This window comes from Hippopotamus amphibius, chromosome 1, assembly GCF_030028045.1.
Source record: "Hippopotamus amphibius kiboko isolate mHipAmp2 chromosome 1, mHipAmp2.hap2, whole genome shotgun sequence".
Taxonomy (NCBI): domain Eukaryota; kingdom Metazoa; phylum Chordata; class Mammalia; order Artiodactyla; family Hippopotamidae; genus Hippopotamus; species Hippopotamus amphibius.
The window spans coordinates 45,975,432-45,992,419 of NC_080186.1; the positions used below are offsets into that span (position 1 = coordinate 45,975,432).

A 16,988-nucleotide genomic window follows, 5' to 3' on the forward strand; every position below is an offset into this window, starting at 1 on the left:
GGTGCCAGGGAAAGCCTGAGGCTGATTGTTCAGAAAGGACCTTCGAGTATTCCCAAGCCTGCGTGGTCCCCACAGTGCCCAGGCATCACGGCAGACTCAGGGGCTGGGACCAGAGCCCCCAAAAGTGGGGAAGAGGAAGATGGAGTCAGAAGAACTGGACCAGATCCTTGGGTTCAGATCAGCACCCAGTCCCATTCCCCTCTGGTCCTGGCCCTGCTGGGTCTGGCTGGGCCTTGAGCCAAGTCACATCTGGTCCCTGCCCTCAAGGAGGTCACCATCAACTAGCGGAGATTCATAAATAGAGCCAGTGTGTAATGCAAGAGCGTACCCAGGCCAGCTCCTCATGGATAAGGTCTTACCAAACTTTTAAGCCCTCATAGCTACCCTGGGAAGGAGGAACCATTGTCTTCATTTTATAGATAAGGAAAGAGCAGCTTAAAGAGAAGGATGCAGCCAGAGGCTTCCAGCCTGGAAATGGCTGAGTCAGGAAAGAGGTCACAACCTGGCCACCTCCAGGGCCTGAGTGTCCAGCCTGGGCCAGGAAACTCAGGTTCCAGCAGGATCAGGGGTGTGCCCAGGCCTCGATCTCAACCTTATCAACCTGTGACCTGTGATTGTTGGCCTCCCAGCAAGGAGGGAAAGAAAAGTCTGGATCAATGAAGGGCCCACACCTGCCTGGATGCCGGCCCCTGCAGAAATGAGTGGAGCTGACAGCTTCACCGCCTCCAGCTGCTCACTCATATGCCCCCTGAGCAGCCCCACAAGGGCACCAAGAGGGCTGCTTGTCCCCACCTCCAGATTAAGCAGAACAAAGCTGAAGGTCGTCCTCGTTTCAAGTCTATCTGGTCCCTATCTCAGCTCAGCCACTTGTGAGCTCTTTAGACTTGCACAGGCCTTTGCCCCTCTCTGAGCCTGTTTTCTGTCTGTAAAATGGGAACACATACACAGTTCACACACACCATGAAGACAAAACGAGATAAATGTAAGGGCCTCCCTGGTCAGAGGAGTCGGTGCTTAGAGAAGGCTAAAGCTCGCAGGTGGCATATTTCCTTGGAGACAAGGAGTTTAAGAACTGGGGGCCTGGGCCCTGTCACTGACCTGCTCTGTGACTCTGAGACAGTGGTTTCCCCTCTCTGAGCTTCAGATCTCCACTGGACCGGCTGCCCTGACCTCCTCTGCCCCTGGGCTGGGAGGGTAGTTGGTCACCACCAGCTCAGTGGGGAATCCTTGGCCGTGGCTGAGGGGAATCTGCCCAGTCCTCTGGCTTGTTGGAGGGGCAGGAAAGGACATAAACAAAACCCAGACCCCAGCTGGTCCGGATCTGCCTCCCTCTGATCCACGTGAAACTGTGGAGGTTTAACCTGCCTGTGACTTGGCCCAGCCTTTGCAGCCCGGATACTGCCGCCACATTCCTACCTTCCACAACTCAGGTGTCCTCCCACAGAAGATGTCTCTCACACACACACACACCCACACACACACACCCACACCCACACACACACTGACCCTTCTTCAGGCTCCTAAATCACCTGTCCACAAAATCTGCCTCCATGCTGCACTTGTGAGTGGGCTGAGCTCTTAACCTGCTCGGCTTAACTCATTCAATCCCTGAAGACCTGTGAGTTGGGGTCCTCAGCCCTCCTTTGACACAGGAGGGAGTAGGTTCCGGGAAGTTAGGTCACACAAGAGGTGGGAGGCCTGCTCTCAAGTTCCACTCTCCTGGCCTCTCTCCAGCTGGGGCAATGACTTTGCTCCTGTAGAGGCTGGGGAAGCGCTTAAATGCCAGCCATTATTTCTGAGAATGCCTATCTCCTGAGGATGTGAGGGCCTGAAGGGCCCGGGAAGGTTTGCTCTCGGGCTGACTGCTATGAGAAGAAAAAGCCAGTTGTCAAGGAGTACGTGGTAAACAGGCAAGTGACTTTCCCTCCTTGGGCCTCAGCTTCCCTTCCTGTAAAATGGGAGTGAGGAGGCCTGGGCTCTCAGAATGAGAGTCGTCGATGGCTCTTGGAGGAGTTCCTGTCCCCGTTCCCAAGTCCGCCCCAGCGGGGCTGTGGGGGCGGGATGGCCCCGAGGACGGCGGGTTTCCAACGGTGCGGGGCAGGTTCCGGGGAAGCGCGCTGCCGCCGCTCCCCCCGCGCTGGGAAACCCCAACCCCAACCCGCGCCAGCCCAGGCCGCGCTGCCGCTTTAAGGTCGGGCGCGGCACCTGGAGCCGCCCTGGGCCGCGCCACCCGGGAGTCTCCGCCGCCCGGCGGCTTCGAGACGCGGATCCGAGGAGAGGTGGCGCGGGCCGCGCCCCGGAGCGCGAGTCCAGGGCTGCCGCCGCCGCCGCCGTCGGCCGAGCCCGCAGCGGGGGCGGGAGGCGGGAGGCGGGGGCTGGTCATCCCCCGAGTCCACGGCCAAGCCGGACTCCACGCGCCCCTCGGCGCCCCGCCCGGGGGCCGAGCCCCTGCGGGGTGCAGCGGGCTCGGCACCGCTCCCACCGGGTCGGGTTGGCGACCGGACTGGCGCACGGCTGCGGACGAGACCCCGGGACCAGACCCGGAGCCGGACCTTAGTGCTTCCGCGGGCGCGGAGAGCGGGGCTGGGGGACGGGCGCCAGGGCCGCCCCTGACGCCGGGCGCCCCTGCAGACCGGAGGGACCGCCCTTCTCAGGTTCGCGCTGCCCTCGGGCGCGACGGCCACCATGACTTCATCCCCGCTGGGCTCGCCGGGCTGCCCGCGCCGGGACCAAGCCTGACCCTGGCGCGCGATGGCTGCGCCCAAGGTGGGTATAAGCTTCCTTCTCTCCCCGCCTTCGGGAGCATCTCGGCTGCTCCTTCCTAATCCAACCCCGCCTGGACCCCTTTCCTTCACCTTGACCTCGGGGGCTTGGTGGGCAGAGTCTGGACACCCAAGTCTCCTCCTGTGTTCTAACTCGCTGGGTGGCCTTGGCCATGGCTCTCAGAGCCTCAGTCCCCCCAGGTTACATGAAAATGGTTTGGAACACTTCTTGTTCAGATTGTTTAGTTCTTTACAGAAAACTGGCACCTAAAATTCCCGGGGTGGTAGCAGGGACAATACAATATTATTTTGCCCATTTTACAGAGGAGGGAACTGAGTCATGGAGAATCTAGGTACCTTAACCAATGTCAGAGCTAGGGTCCGTCCTCTCGGTCCAGCTCTGTCACTGTTTGCCATCTTGCCATCTCATTTTCACAACTTGCTCCTCCCTGGGAGGCAGCATTTTGAGCTCAGAGAGGTTGAGCAGCCTGATCAAGGCCACAGAGCTAACAGAGTGGCTATAGTCAGAGGCAGTGGTAACTCTGGCTGGTGGGAGGTGGGGTTGGCAGCAGCAGAAAGGCTTCTGGGAGGAGCTGGTGTTTGGCATGGGTCTTGAAGGGGGGCGGGGGTGAAATTAGGGCCCTTAATGGGGACAGAGGGCTCCCTAGGTAGAGGGAGCAGCAGTTGTAGAGGACCCCACGTGGCAGCAGTTTGTGTGCATGGGTGGCGGGGATATGAGGGAGCTGGAAGGAGGAGGCCAGCCTGGCAGCCTGTCTGAGTGCCGGATTGGGAGAGGGTCTTCCCTTGGGTTGGCTTCAGGAGAGGGAGCCCTTTCTTTCTCCCCCATCAGGGTCCAGGGTACACTACTGTAAAGGGTGAGTAAACTGCCTGAAGACCACCTCTGAAATGGGCCAGGACACCCTGCTGATAATCTATCAGAGCCCCAATCTGTAAAAATAATGAAAACCACTGCACAACAGAACAGGCTATCCCGCATCCAGCAGACGCTGACACCTTCCATCTCCTGGGACTGGCAGGTCATTGTGCGCTCTGCCTGCCCGTGGGGGCATCTACATAGAGGGAGGGAGACTCACACAGAAGGAGATGACACAACATCCAGTGAGAACATGCTAAGGGCAACTGCAGGAGCTTGTCTGAGGTCTGGGAGCAGTTGGGTCAGGAAGGGGGGCAGAGCATTCTAGAAAGTGGGACCTGCCTGAGCTGAAGACTTGTGAGTGTGTCTAATCACAGCGCGGTCTCAACGTTATACACTGAAAAATACAGATCTATCTAGCTATACACACACAGGGATTTGAGGCAGACTAGACCTGGTTCACATTTGGCACTGACCTTGACAAGCAGTCACCCTTGCAACCCCAGTGTCCTCGGGATGCTGTTGTAAGGATTAAGATGGGGGGACACTTGTGGTTTGCAGCTCCTGTAAAAGCACAGTACACATCTGCCACCGCCATCATCAGGTATGCCGCCAAGGGAGGACTGGAAAGGAAGTAGCCACTGGCGGACGATGCCGGTCTCCGCGGGGCAGCATTAATGATGATTCCTATTTTGCATTTTTATTCTCTTCTGCAGTTTTCTCCTTTTCTCCACAATGAAGAGCTATTGTTTTTATAGAAATTTAAAAGCATCATAAGTTACCTTACTCAGGAGTGAGTTCTACAAGGGTTGAGACACACAGCTGTATCCAGCTTTGGAAAAGTCCCTCCCCTTTCTGGGCAGTCTCCTCATTTGCCAAGCAGGCATTTCTTTCCCACCACTCACCTCAGTTGTGGTGAGTCAGATGAGATTCTGGGTGTAAAGGGGAACGGTTAAGTACCATAATATATGGGCAGGGGGTTACTGTTATTGATTTGCTGTGGGTGTTTTTCCCCCAAGCTGATTCCTCCAGCTTTTCCTTCTGACAGCCTCTCCTCATTGTCTGACTTGAGAGAGAATGTAGTCAGGTTCTTTTTCTCTCCCCAAGAAAACGCCTTCAGCTAGAGACAGGAGGCACTTGCCCCATAGACAGATTCACAGGAAGAGAATTAAAGATAATTTACAAGTGGCATTTTTCTATATGCTTCTGGTGGCCTGGAGGCTCAGAAAGATTGGGGTCGACTCCTCGAGTACCCCCATTACATATATACATTTTCTCTTTCTCTCTCACATGCATACACACACACACACATTTTTAAACACATTTGGGAACATGCCCTTTTGAAATCTAAAGTCTCACCTACTAGATCTTGAATATTTTACCATGCTCCTCAGCTCTCCGGGGAGTGTGCCTTTGAATGGCTGCACAGCAGGGCATCATTTGATGTACCACATTAGGCTGGGCAAGTCCCCATTTGGAAAGCTTATCACTGAAGTCTCCCTAAGGTCTACGAGTTCCCCGGCCCCCTCCTTCACTGGCTCCACTTTTGGAAGAGGAGAGGGGGCTTCTGCAAGTTCTCCTAGCAGCCTGCTAGAGAGCCTGCTCTTTTTACGCGTGAGCAGACAGGCCAGGTGCAGTTGAGAGGCCTGCCCCAAGACACAGCTGGTTAGTTGCAATGTGTGGACCAAAACAGGCTCCAAGGCTGGGTGCTGTAGCAGCCGGCATCCTGTGTTCCCTCCCCTGTCCCATCCCCTCCCAGTTGTGAGAGGGGCTTTTCACCCAACGAGGTTTCTTCAGCAACACTGTTTTGCATTTAGGAGAATTTCTTTAACAAATGTTTATAGAGCAGCTACTATGTGGTAGGCACTGGGGGATATAGCAGCGAACAGGGCCTCTACAGACCCTGCCCTCAGGGAGCTTGCTGTCTGATGAGAACAAGAAGCAAAAGAGAAGTCAAACAGACAGATAAAAGCTTGGTCCAAGAAGGCCCAGGGGACTCTGAGTTTAAAGTGTCCTCAGAGAAAGCTTCTCGGGTGAGGGCTGAGCTAAGCCTGGAGGGGAGAAAAGAGCAAGTTACCAGGCAGAGGGAACAGCATGTACAGCAGCCTAGAGGTTGGCTTTGGGGACAGCCCCTTCCTGTCTGTATAATCTGGAGCCAGGGTTCCTCCCAGTTATTTATTTATTTTTCCGGGGCATTTTTGTCTTTGCCTCACTGAGATAGCACTGTGTGTATAATTTGGCAAACGAAATTGAAAACAGTCAGTTGTGGTAAGCATTTCTCCCCTGTTGTTAAATATGTGTGCTGAGCTTTTTAAAAAATGAGTCATGAAAATTCCTTCTAGAGTTTATGCCATGGTTTACTCACCGTTTCCCTGTAGTTGGAGATTTAGGCTGTTTCCAAATTATGACCATTAAAAGTAAGGCCATGGTGAACATCCTTTCACACAAAGTTTTGCTTTGTGCCGTGAATTTCAGCTTTAGGCTTCTCAGTGCCCCTTTCCCTCTAGCTCTTTTACCCGCCCCGGGTTTCAATGCCTCCCTCTGTCAAACAGAGATAAGAGCATCGACCTTTCAAGATGAAAGTTTAAGTGAGGCCACGTATAACCAGCAAGCCCCTCTCCTGGCAGGCCTGGCAGACCCCACAGTGTTCACTCTCCTCCCTCCCAGCCTGCGGTAGACATGGCGGGGGGTCTCATATCCACAGGCAGATGAGGCCTCTGAGTCCTGGAGGGAGGCCGGGCGTGAATCCAGCCACGCTTCCTGAGCTGCTGCGGGGTGCCAGGTGTGGTGCTAGGAACTTGAGACAGTATTTGTGGTCTTCAGAACAGCCTGCAAAGTTGGGAGCATCATCTCCATTTCACAGATGAGAAAACAGACGCACAGAGGAGTCAAATGACCCCTCTGAGGTTGCACAGTGACCTCAGGCAGAGGAGGACTAAAACTGGGCCTCCGGTACCCAGCAGACCTCTCACAGGGCCTGTTTCTACTTCTCTCTCCTTCTTGGTGTCCAGACGTGTGACGGGGGCCGCATGGCCTCCACCCTGCGCTACTGCATGACGGTCAGTGGCACGGTGGTTTTGGTGACCGGGACACTCTGCTTCGCCTGGTGGAGTGAAGAAGATGCAGGTACCCAGCCTGGCCAGCCGGCCCCGCCCACTGGACCCCCCAAGCCTCAGGCCCCCGGTCCCCTGCTCAGGTCGATCAGCTTCTTCTGCTGCGGTGCAGGCGGCCTGCTGCTGCTCTTCAGCCTGCTGTGGTCCGTCAAGACCAGCACCCAGGGGCCGCCTCGATGGTACCCATATCGCCTCTCCAGAGACCTGTACTACCTCACTGTGGAGCCCCTGGAGAAGGAGAGCTGCAGGTCAGCAGGGCCGGGGGTGGGGGGGCCACAGGCGGGGCAGTGTGACACCATCAGCCATTTACTTAGCAAAATCTCACGGGGTTTCTCCTCTGGACCAGGCCTTGCCTATGCCCAGGGGTCTTGGAGGCTGATTGGCACTCCTGGAAGAGTTTAAAGTCTCTTGACAGAGGCAGACTTTGACAAATCAAAGTAGTTAAAGCTGTGAAAGAGGGTAGACATGGTCCTGTGGAGACATGGAGAAATCCAGGAGGGCTTCTTGGAAGAGGTGGCAGTGGCACTCAGCATACAATAGTAGCAAACACCTGTATAGTACTTAAATGAGATGGTGTATGTGAAGGACACAGCCCAGAGCCTGGCACATAGTAGGAGCACAACAAATGTCAACTTTTCCTCAGGTAGATAAGGTGGAGGCAGGCAGAAGAACATGTGCAAAGGCCCAGGGGTGAGGTGGGGAATGAAGACAAAATCTTGTATTCAGACAATATTTCTCATCCTTTTTTTCATTATCACTCCCTCTAAGATGACTTTTTAGACAATTTTTTTCTTAATCCTCCCGCACTAAATGTTAATACCATGGGTATACTGTATATTTGGTCTGTGTGTATATCTGTGCTTTATACATAAACACAGTATCAGCAGGATTCCAGGAACCAATTTTTGCCCTGTTGAGAATGCATGTATCTTACATGCCCTTATTATGTACTTACTCATTCATCAAGTATTGGCTATGCCTGCATATCAGGGGCCTGCATACATACTCCCCAGTCCGGCCCACCTGCAAGATAAGAATTACTGTTGTCTTTTATAGAAAAAGAGGGCGAGGGTTATACAGCAAGAAAGTAGCAGAGCCTGCTGGCTGCGAAGCGTGCATTCCCCCATACCACTCTGTCAGCACTGGATTTGCATGTATTAAGGGTTAAACCAGACATCCGTGAGCTGGCCTGGGACCTGGGCACCCTTCTTATCTTAGTTAGAGGGAAAGATGCATTCTGAGTTAAAGAATGTAACAGATTAGTCCCTGCTACTGGCCTGTGACTCCCTGAGGTCACAGACAATAGAGTATTCAACAGAGACCCCTTAGTCCAGTGGTCAGGCCTTGGTTTGACTACTGGCGGGCAGGGCGGGGCCTTGGGGACTCTTCATTTCTCAGATGAGAAACCTGGGTCCCAGAGAGACCAGTGACCTACCTGGTCACACAGTGTGTTAATGGTCAGTTGGAACCAGACCAGGCCTTGGGGCGCTCTGGACTGGAGCCTGTCCCTCCCCGCCCAGCCTGGCCTGAGCACAGAGGGTGGGTGTTGTCTGTACACACAGCCATGTTGACCCAACAGGGTCCGGGCCACAGCTGCATCTGTCAGGTGGGGCCACTTGGCCTTCATTCCCAGCCCGCCTAGGGAGGAACCCACCTGGGAGGCTGCAGGGTGCTCTTGACCTATCAGGTTCAGAGACCAAGTCTTAGATTCAGAGCTGGATGGATGTTGGGGAGGCTGCTTCTGCTAATGGCTCTTTCTTGGCCCTGGGGCTGAGCCCGCCTGGCCCTCCTGCTGAGAGCCCAGCATCTGGGCCCCACAGGGAGGCCACTCAGCTGTCCCTGCCCCCAGGGCCTTGCTCTCTGCAGGTAATTCTGGGTTAGAGACAAAGGCCTTCTAGGCCAATGACTTGGGCAGGTCCATTGCCCTCTTGGGGCCTCAGTTTCCTCATTTATGCATCTACTTATTCTTTCATGCATTTCACCAACATTTACTGAATACCTAAGTACGCAGGGGACTGACTATGCAGAAATGTACGAAACGGACAAAACCCCTGCTGTCAGGGGCTCCCACTTTAAGTGTGAGCCCTAAATGAGGTGGCTCTCAGGATCCCCCCACCCCTCAGTGAGTACAGCAGAAAAGGCATGGGGCTAGTCAGACATGAGGCTTTCAGTGTCTGCTCTTTCTTTTCTAAGCTGTGTGTTCTTGAGCCTGTTACTTAGACTCGCTGAGCTATGTCTAGTTCTTCCTCTGTCAATCCTGGAATTTCCCCTAGGATTGCTGTTAGGCTCAGGTGAGATGATAAATGGGGAGGTGTGTTCACTGCAAAGTTTGTAGTGAACTTTCTGTACTTTCATTTTATGACGTACTCTCATGCCCACTGATCTGAGCCTCACTGCTTACGAGGCAGTGTAAGGTTTAGGTCCATTTTACAGATGAGAAAGCTGAGGTGTGGAGAGATTAGGAGTCGGGGTGGGGGGAGGTATGGTGGGTCGAGCTGGTTTGGGCTTCGTAAGCAGACGGAGCTGGGGCTTTGTCGCTTAGTTAATGCACGGCCTTCACTCGCTGTGCGATGGCTGAGGGCTGCTACCCCCGGGCTTGTCATGAATGTGAAACAGAGAGCTTGAGTGTTGGGCAAGTAGTGTTTCATCCCTGGTCTCTTCCCTCTTTCCCTACTGTGTTTGCCTGACTCAGCTGAATGGTGGAGGAGCTGGTGCCAGGCCCGGATCTCCTGTCCCCACCAGGCTCCAGAGAGCAGGGCAAACCCCAGCCTCGCTGGAGCTTCCTGTGCATGGAGACCACAGCGGCCCACCCACCCCGCACAGCTGCAGGGAGCTGCATCTAGAATACACCATGAGTGGGCCTGCCCCTGACGTGTGCGATATGGTCACCCTGCCTGGGGCTTCATGTTTCCCAAGTTTCCAGCCTTCTGAACTATGACTGTGGTGACCTGGGGCTGGGTGGGCCCAACGGGCTAGGTGGGGTGATGTGAGGGCTAGTGCACCTCTGCCCTCTAAGCAAACTTCCTGCTGTGGCAGCTGTGCCCTGCCCCGCCAGCTGTTGCCTGCTGGAGCGGCCCCAGGCACACCCACAGGCTGCCTCATGTCTGCGGGGCTTGGAGAAGTAGGGGGCAGCAGGGGCGTGGCGGGGAGGTGAGCGGAGCAGGAGATGTGGGGTTCTGAAAGCCTGATCACCTGTATTTTCCTGAGTGTTGTCAAAGCATTTTCCATTTTCCCTTTCCCTGAATCTATAAAATGGTTATTTTTTCCTCATTTTATAAATGAGGAGAAAGAGGCTCAGAGAGGGTGTGAACATAGCCTAAGTCACCCAGCAACTGAACCTAGCTTGTCTGCCTCCAGGAGCAATATTCTTTGCCTGCCCTCACCTCAAAGGATGCTGGGAGTCAGAGGTGGGGGAGACCCCTGATCTGATTCCTCAGTTGCAGCTCCTGGGCTCCAGAGGAGGAGGGTCTGGGAGAGAAGTTTGCAAAAGCACTGAAAGGGGAGCCCAGGTTTGGCTCCTGGATGGTGCCCTCCAACAGACTGGCACACAGTCTGCTCCAAGACCCTGGTCATGTGGTCCCAAGGGGCTGCTCTGAGGGCTGCAGTGGACATGGGCTGAGAAGACACGTTGCCTAGAGGCGGGCCATGTCCACGGGGGGTGATGGGTGCTCCCCTGAGGAGCAGCAGATTCCTGGCACAGCACCCCACCGCCCCTGAAGCGAAGTCCCCTCCACTGCCTCATCTGTCCTCCAGCCAGCCTCCTGCCATCGGCCCTCCCCTCTCTGGACAGGCTGATTCAAACTGAACTGCTTCCCTGCCGCCTCCAAACTGATGACCTTGGGCAAGTGACAGCCTCTCGAGCCTGTGTGGCGCCTGCCAGCAGGAGATCTGTGATAACTTCTGTTCCCCACGCCCCTTCCCCATGAAGACCTTTTTTTTTCAGTACTGTTTTTTTTTTTAATTATTATTTTTTTATTTATTTATTTTTGGCTGCATTGGGTCTTTGTTGCTGTGTGCGGGCTTTCTCTAGTTGCAGTGAGCGGGGGCTACCCTTCGTTGTGGAGCACGGGCTTCTCATTGCAGTGGCTTCTCTTGTTGCAGAGAACAGGCTCTAGGCACGTGGGCTTCAGTAGTTGCGGCATGCAGGCTCAGTTGTTGTGGCTCACGGGCTGTAGAGCGCAGGCTCAGTAGTTGTGGTGCACGGGCTTAGTTGCTCCACGGCCTGTGGGATCTTCCTGGACCAGGGATCGAACCCATATCCCCTGCATTGGTAGGCGGATTCTTAACCACTGCACCACCAGGGAAGTCCCCTCCATGGAGATCTTTGAGCTTTGTTACCAGCTCGCATCTATGGCGCCTGTGCTAAGGGCTCCTTTGTTACCTCCTTTAATCTTCACATGGTCCTGTGAGGTAGGTGCCCTTACTGTCCCCATTAATGGATGGGGGAACTGGGGCCTAGGTTAACAGAGTTCCTGACCCATGATCTCCTACCAAGAATGTAGCTGAGCAGGGAGTTGAACCAGCCAGTGCTGACTCATAACCAGCCCTCGAGCCACTTGGGGTGGGAAGGGACCTCCAGGGTTGCCTCGTCAGCCCCCATATCTGGCAGTATCTTCTCAAAGCAACAGCAGCCCCGACATAGGATCAGCGACACTCCTACCCCCAAGGTCCTAGGAGGGGAAGGAACACTGTCTCCCCAGAGGGGACCCTCCAGGGCCCTGAGAGGACTGAGGGCCAGCCTCACTGCCATCACCGTTGGTGTGGCTGGGATGCAAACGACCTGTTCTTGGAATCTAGTGGCCAGAGGCTGGCCAGAGTAGCCTCAGAGGATCTGGTCTCTACCTCAAGTCCCTCCAGGGTGGTTCATCTGGGGGAGATGGGGGAAAGTCACAAGAAAGTCAAGCTGTTTAGAGATAGATGTGGTTGACTGGGTAGATAGTGAGCTCTCCATCTGTGGAGGTATGCAAGCAAAGGTAATCACTTGGCGAACTTACCAAATCAGGGCCTCAAGCATCCAGATGGGCAGGGGAACTGAGGTTGCCCATCCTGCCCTGAGCATCCACGACTCCAGCTTTTGTAAGGGAGATTAAGCTGAAGTCTTTTCCCCATGGACCATCACTCAGTCTTTCAACAAACATCCCCAAGCGTCAATCCCTGGACCCTCAAAGTCAGTCCCTGCCCTAGGGGGCAACCAGGTAGGGTCCGTGCAGTGACGGGAGAACCCTGTGGGGGCCCAGAGCAGGGAGTGGGAGCTTTGCTAGGGAAGGTCAGGAGAGCTCCCCAGAGAAGACTCAAAGGACAAGCGGGGGTTGACCAGCAGGGAAGGGGTGAGGGAGGTGGGAAGGACTTTTCCTGCAGAGAGAACCGAGGGCACAGAGGGTGTGGTGAGCCTGTGTGGGGAGCTAACTGCATGGAGAACTAACTATAGGGCAGGGAGGGTGGAGTGGGGGAGCTGAGCTTGGCAAGGGGCCGGCTGATGTCAAGCTTCAGTTGTGTCTCTGGGGCCCTGGGGAGCCCAGGGCCTTCCTCGCTCTCTCCCTGGCGGGCCGTCGGGTTTCGCCCCAGCCCCTGTTCACAGCCTCTCTTCTGGCCCCGTAGGAGCCCTGAGGTGGTTGCCATCCCCACTTATGAGGAGGCTGTGCACTGCCCACTGGCTGAGGGGCCCCCGACACCGCCTGCATACTCTGTGGAGGAAGACCTGCAGTACAGTGCCTCGGGGGGTGCCCCGCTTGGGGCCCAGCCCCCCTTGCCTCCGCCCAGCTACAAGAGCCTCATCCTCGCTGCTGGTGGCATCTCTGGAGGGACGATACCTGGGGCTGCAGGTCCAGGCCCAGTTCAGACTGCAGGGGAAGAAGATAATGGCCTCCTAGCAGGCCCGGAAGCTGGAAACAAATGATGGGCTTCTTCTAGTGCACAGTGCAGTGCCTGGTACACAGCAGGCACTGAACGAATGCTGTCTTAGTTTTCTATTGCTGTGCAATGAGTGGCTTAAAATAAATCCCTTTTATTATCTCTCATGATTCTGTGGATCGCCTGGGCCCCGCAGGGTGGTTCTCCTGCCCCAAGTGATGCTGGTGGGGCTGTAGTCCTCGGGGCCCAGCTGGGCCAGCACGCCCAAGGTGACACACTCACATGGCTGGCAGTTGGTGCTGGCTGCCAGCCGGGAAATGTTCTTGTGCCAATGAGAAAACGGGGGCCCAGAGGCAGAGCCAGGACTGGCCCAAGGTAATGCACTGAGTTTATAACCGAAAGAACATGAATTCTGAATTCAGACCACCTGTGCATGCGTTTCACCAGGTATCAGCTGGTGGGTGACCTTGAATAAGTGACTTTACCTCTCTCTGCCTTGGCTTCCTCATCTGTAAAATGGGAATTGGGAATACAGAGGCACCAGCCCCTACCTTAGAGAGCTGAGTTGTGAGGATTAAATGAGATGACAGCAGCTGACATTATGAGATCACATGGACCCTGAGGCCTCAGTACTAATGCGTCAAACAAAACATGCAGATTTCTTAGTATTTCCATAAGACACTTAGCCAGTGTCTCTTAAGGATACAGTGGTTATTAGATTTTGTTAGTAGAGGTAACCCCCTCCACCAGGTGCCGCTGCTCCCATGCCTCCTGTGACAGGGAGCTCGATACCTCTTCTCATATTCCAGATAAGCAGAAATGTCTGCTTTCAGAATGTCATATCCCATTCACAGATGAGAAAACCAGCCCAGAGAGGTTAAGTAACCTTCCCTGGGTCACTCAGACAGCAGGAGTACAAAGTCCTGAGGCTCAGTCAGCTGTGCAGGGACACTATTCCCTGAGGGCCTACCATTTACTAGGCCAGGCTCTCTGCCATTGTTTCACATCCTCGAGGCCACTCTGCTACGGGTGGTGTCCCCATTTACCAGGTGTGGAGCCTCAGCCTCAGAGAGGTAAAATCACAGAGAATAAAGGTTTTTCATATAAATAAAAGTGTTTTTGGACTTCCTTGATGGCGCAGAGGTTAAGAATCCACTTGCCAATGCAGGGGACATGGGTTCAATCCCTGGTCCTGGAAGATCCCACATGCCATGGAGCAATAAGCCTGTGTGCTACAACTACTGAGCCCATGAGCCGCAACTACTGAAGCTCAGGCGCCAAGAGAAGCCACTGCAATAAGAAGCCCACACACCGCAATGAAGAGTAGCCCCAGCTTGCTGCGTGCAAGAGAAAGCCTGCATGCAGCAATGAAGATCTGACGCAGCACCACCCCCTCCCCCCAAAAAAGGTGTTTTCATTCAGCCTGGTTGGGCTCCAGGCCTTGGATCTTCTCACTCAGTCCTGGACCAGCTTGGTATCCGCCTGTACCATCTCCCTGCTTCTGCCAGGGTCCCCTGTAGCCTCTTCAAAACTCAGCGAACAGAATGCGCCTGATCAAACCCAGATCCGTGACATGCCTCCTGGGCTCAAAACCCTGAGTGGTTCCCAGCTGACTTTGAGTAATGAAAGCCCTAATGAGGACGGTGGCAGAGGTGGTGTGTGTGTGTGTGTGTGTGTGTGTGTGTGTGTGTGTGTGTGTGTGTGTGTGTGTGTGTGTGTGTGTGTGTGTGTGTGTGTGTGTGTGTGTGTGTGTGTGTGTGTGTGTGTGTGTTTGGGTCCCTCCCCTTGCTCTCTGATGCAGTCGGTCCCCCTGTGGGTCTTTGCTCCTGTCTTCTCTCTCCAGAATCTCTTCCCCAGGCTCAGTCCTCATGCCTTTGCATCTTTGTCCCTCTCTTCAAGACGCTGTCCTGGACCACTCTGTTAAAACTCTATCCCTCCCAGCCCCCTGCACTCCCAGCCTCCTTCCTGCTCTACATTTTAAATAACACCTGTCATCATTTAACATTTTACCTTTAAAAAATGTGTGTGTTTGTTTGTTGTATGTTTCTCTCCACCAGTAAGCTCTCTGAGAGCAGGAATTTTTTTGTTTCTTCCCTTTACATTTATATCCCTAAACTTAGAAATGGTGCCTGGCCCATGGAAGATGCTCCGCAGATATTTGCTGACTGAGAGAATGAATGAATGAATGAATGCCAGCTATCATGATCACTCCTGGGCCTTCTCGCAGCCGCCTGAGCTAGATCTTGTGGATCTTCTTGTGGATCCTCTCCCTCCCCCATCACCTCATCCTGGACCCCCATCCTGCACCACTTCCCTTTCTCTCCATCTCCCCTGTGTGTGCTTTGTACTTCCTGCTATGATGGAGCTGCCGGTTTGAATCTTGCCTTCGCCCTGACCTTTCTGTGTGACCCTGACATGCATGCATGTGCGCACACGTGCGCGCACACGCACACACACACACACACACACACACACCCAGCTTCCTATGTGTTCCACGGGGATTTGGTTGGGGGAGGTGTGGGGGATTTATCAAACCTTCTGCAATTTGTAAGGGGTTAATGGGGTTCCAGGCTACAAAGCAGAGCCCAGCTTCCCTCCTACCCCCAAAATGAGGAATTTCCCCCAGGCTGGTGAGTTAATGAGTTGCAGGTGTGATGTGAAGGCACCACCTTTGCCAAGCTTGAGCTGGAAGGGGCAGGGGGTGGGGAGGACTGGAAGACTGGAAAAACCTTTTCTGTTTTCCTAACTCAGCTCCTCTGCCTTCCAGCTGAAAGCCTCCAAGGAGGGGTAGTGATTTGCTCAAGGTCACCAGGTCCTTGGAGGCCAAGCCAGGGCCATGGAGCTAGTCTCCTGATAACCCAAGGTCCCTTCCGAGCCAGTGGCCTCGCTGTGAACTGGGAGTCTCAGGGCGAGCAGCCCCATAAGGCTAAGTCTGTCACTCCAGCCCCCAGTAGCACTGGTCTGCTTCCTGGTCACTTTCCTCCTGGGCCCAGCTGACCAGTTTCTTCATCCATCACTCAGAGCTCACATCTGGTGCCCGCCACCAGGCCTGGGACATCAGGGACCCTCTGAGCTCAGGCCTCTCCCATGTTTCTCTGGGCCTCTCCTTTGCCCTGTTTTCCTCTGCGTTGACCGATGACCCTGCCCCCTGGAGCTCACCACCTCAAATCAGTTGGAAAATTCCCAGTCAGAAATTCCCTTCCCCTCCATCCACTCGGCAACTAATTGCTCTTTAAAGAGTGTTCGTTTTAATCTTTCCCTCCCTAGGTTTCTGCTAGAGTCTGGCAACTGCCCCTCACTTCCACCATCTCCTCTTGCTTCCTCCAACCTGATCCTCAGAACCAGTGGACCAGTGTAAAGTGAAAATCCAACCTGTGTCACTCCTCCACGTAACCCCCTGGGAGGCTCCTTATTGGGCTCTGAAAGATGCCGGCTACCTCAGCCTGACCCCAGGAGGTTTCCTGCCTGTGCCTCCTCTCCGGCCTCCCTCTCCTCTGGAGCGGATAGCCATCCCTCCGTTCCCAAATATGAATTGAGAGCCAACCAGTTCTAGTCCCTGCAGATAGAACAATGAACGAAACACAGCCCCCAGCCTGCGGGAGCTCACGTTCTAGTGGTGGAAGACAAACAAGAGAAATAAATGATATGTACAGCACGAGAGATGGTGACGCGTAATATGGAGAAAAGTAAATTGGGGAAGGAGGACAGGGAACATCTGGGGGAGGGGACTCTGCCATCTTAGATGTCACACCAGAGGAGGCCTTGCTGTGAAGCTGACACTTGGACAAAGACTTGAAGGAGGTAAGGGAGGGAGCCAAGCAGATATCTGGAGGGAGAGCTTTCCAGGCGGAAGGAAGAGCAGGTACAAAGGCCCTGGGTGCCTGTATATTACCAGGAGAGCATAGAGCCAGGGTGGCTGGGGTGCAGTGAGTGACGGGAGGTGTGGCTGGAGATTATCTCAGAGGGATGATAGGGTTGGCAGCATGGGCAAATCATCTAGGGCTTTGTAGGCCATTTTAAGTCTTGGCTTTTACTCTGGTAGGACAGGGAACCATTGCAGGGTTCTGAGCAGAAGAGTGACATGGTCTGGCCTGGCATTCGGCTGGGAAAGAGATTTCAGCCAGCAAGGGTAGAAGCAGAGACCTCTTAGAAAAACAGACCTGATAGGCCTCAGACCAGGGCGATGAGCAGTGGTGGGGAGTGAGAAGTGACTGGATTCTTCGCTCTTGGAGATAGGGCCAATAGGATGTGGGGGTGAGAGAGGAGGTGAGGATGTTGGCTAGGATATCCAGGTGGTGGAAGGATGGAGTTGACATGGAGGAGCAAGTAGGGGAGGAGTATGCAGTGTAGGGGTGAGTGTGCACGTAGCATGTAGTTTTACCTCCAGCC

At 54.4% G+C, this 16,988-nt stretch overlaps 1 protein-coding gene across 1 annotated transcript; it reads left to right on the top strand.

The window, feature by feature from the left end:
- The first annotated feature begins 2,253 nt into the window (after positions 1–2,253).
- Positions 2,254–12,645, top strand: TMEM61 (transmembrane protein 61). Its single transcript, XM_057745905.1, has 3 exons — positions 2,254–2,766; positions 6,648–6,997; positions 12,348–12,645. Exons 1-3 carry the CDS (start codon positions 2,752–2,754, stop codon positions 12,643–12,645), a joined length of 663 nt encoding a protein of 220 aa, XP_057601888.1. The 5' UTR covers positions 2,254–2,751.
- The last annotated feature ends 4,343 nt before the right edge of the window (positions 12,646–16,988 follow it).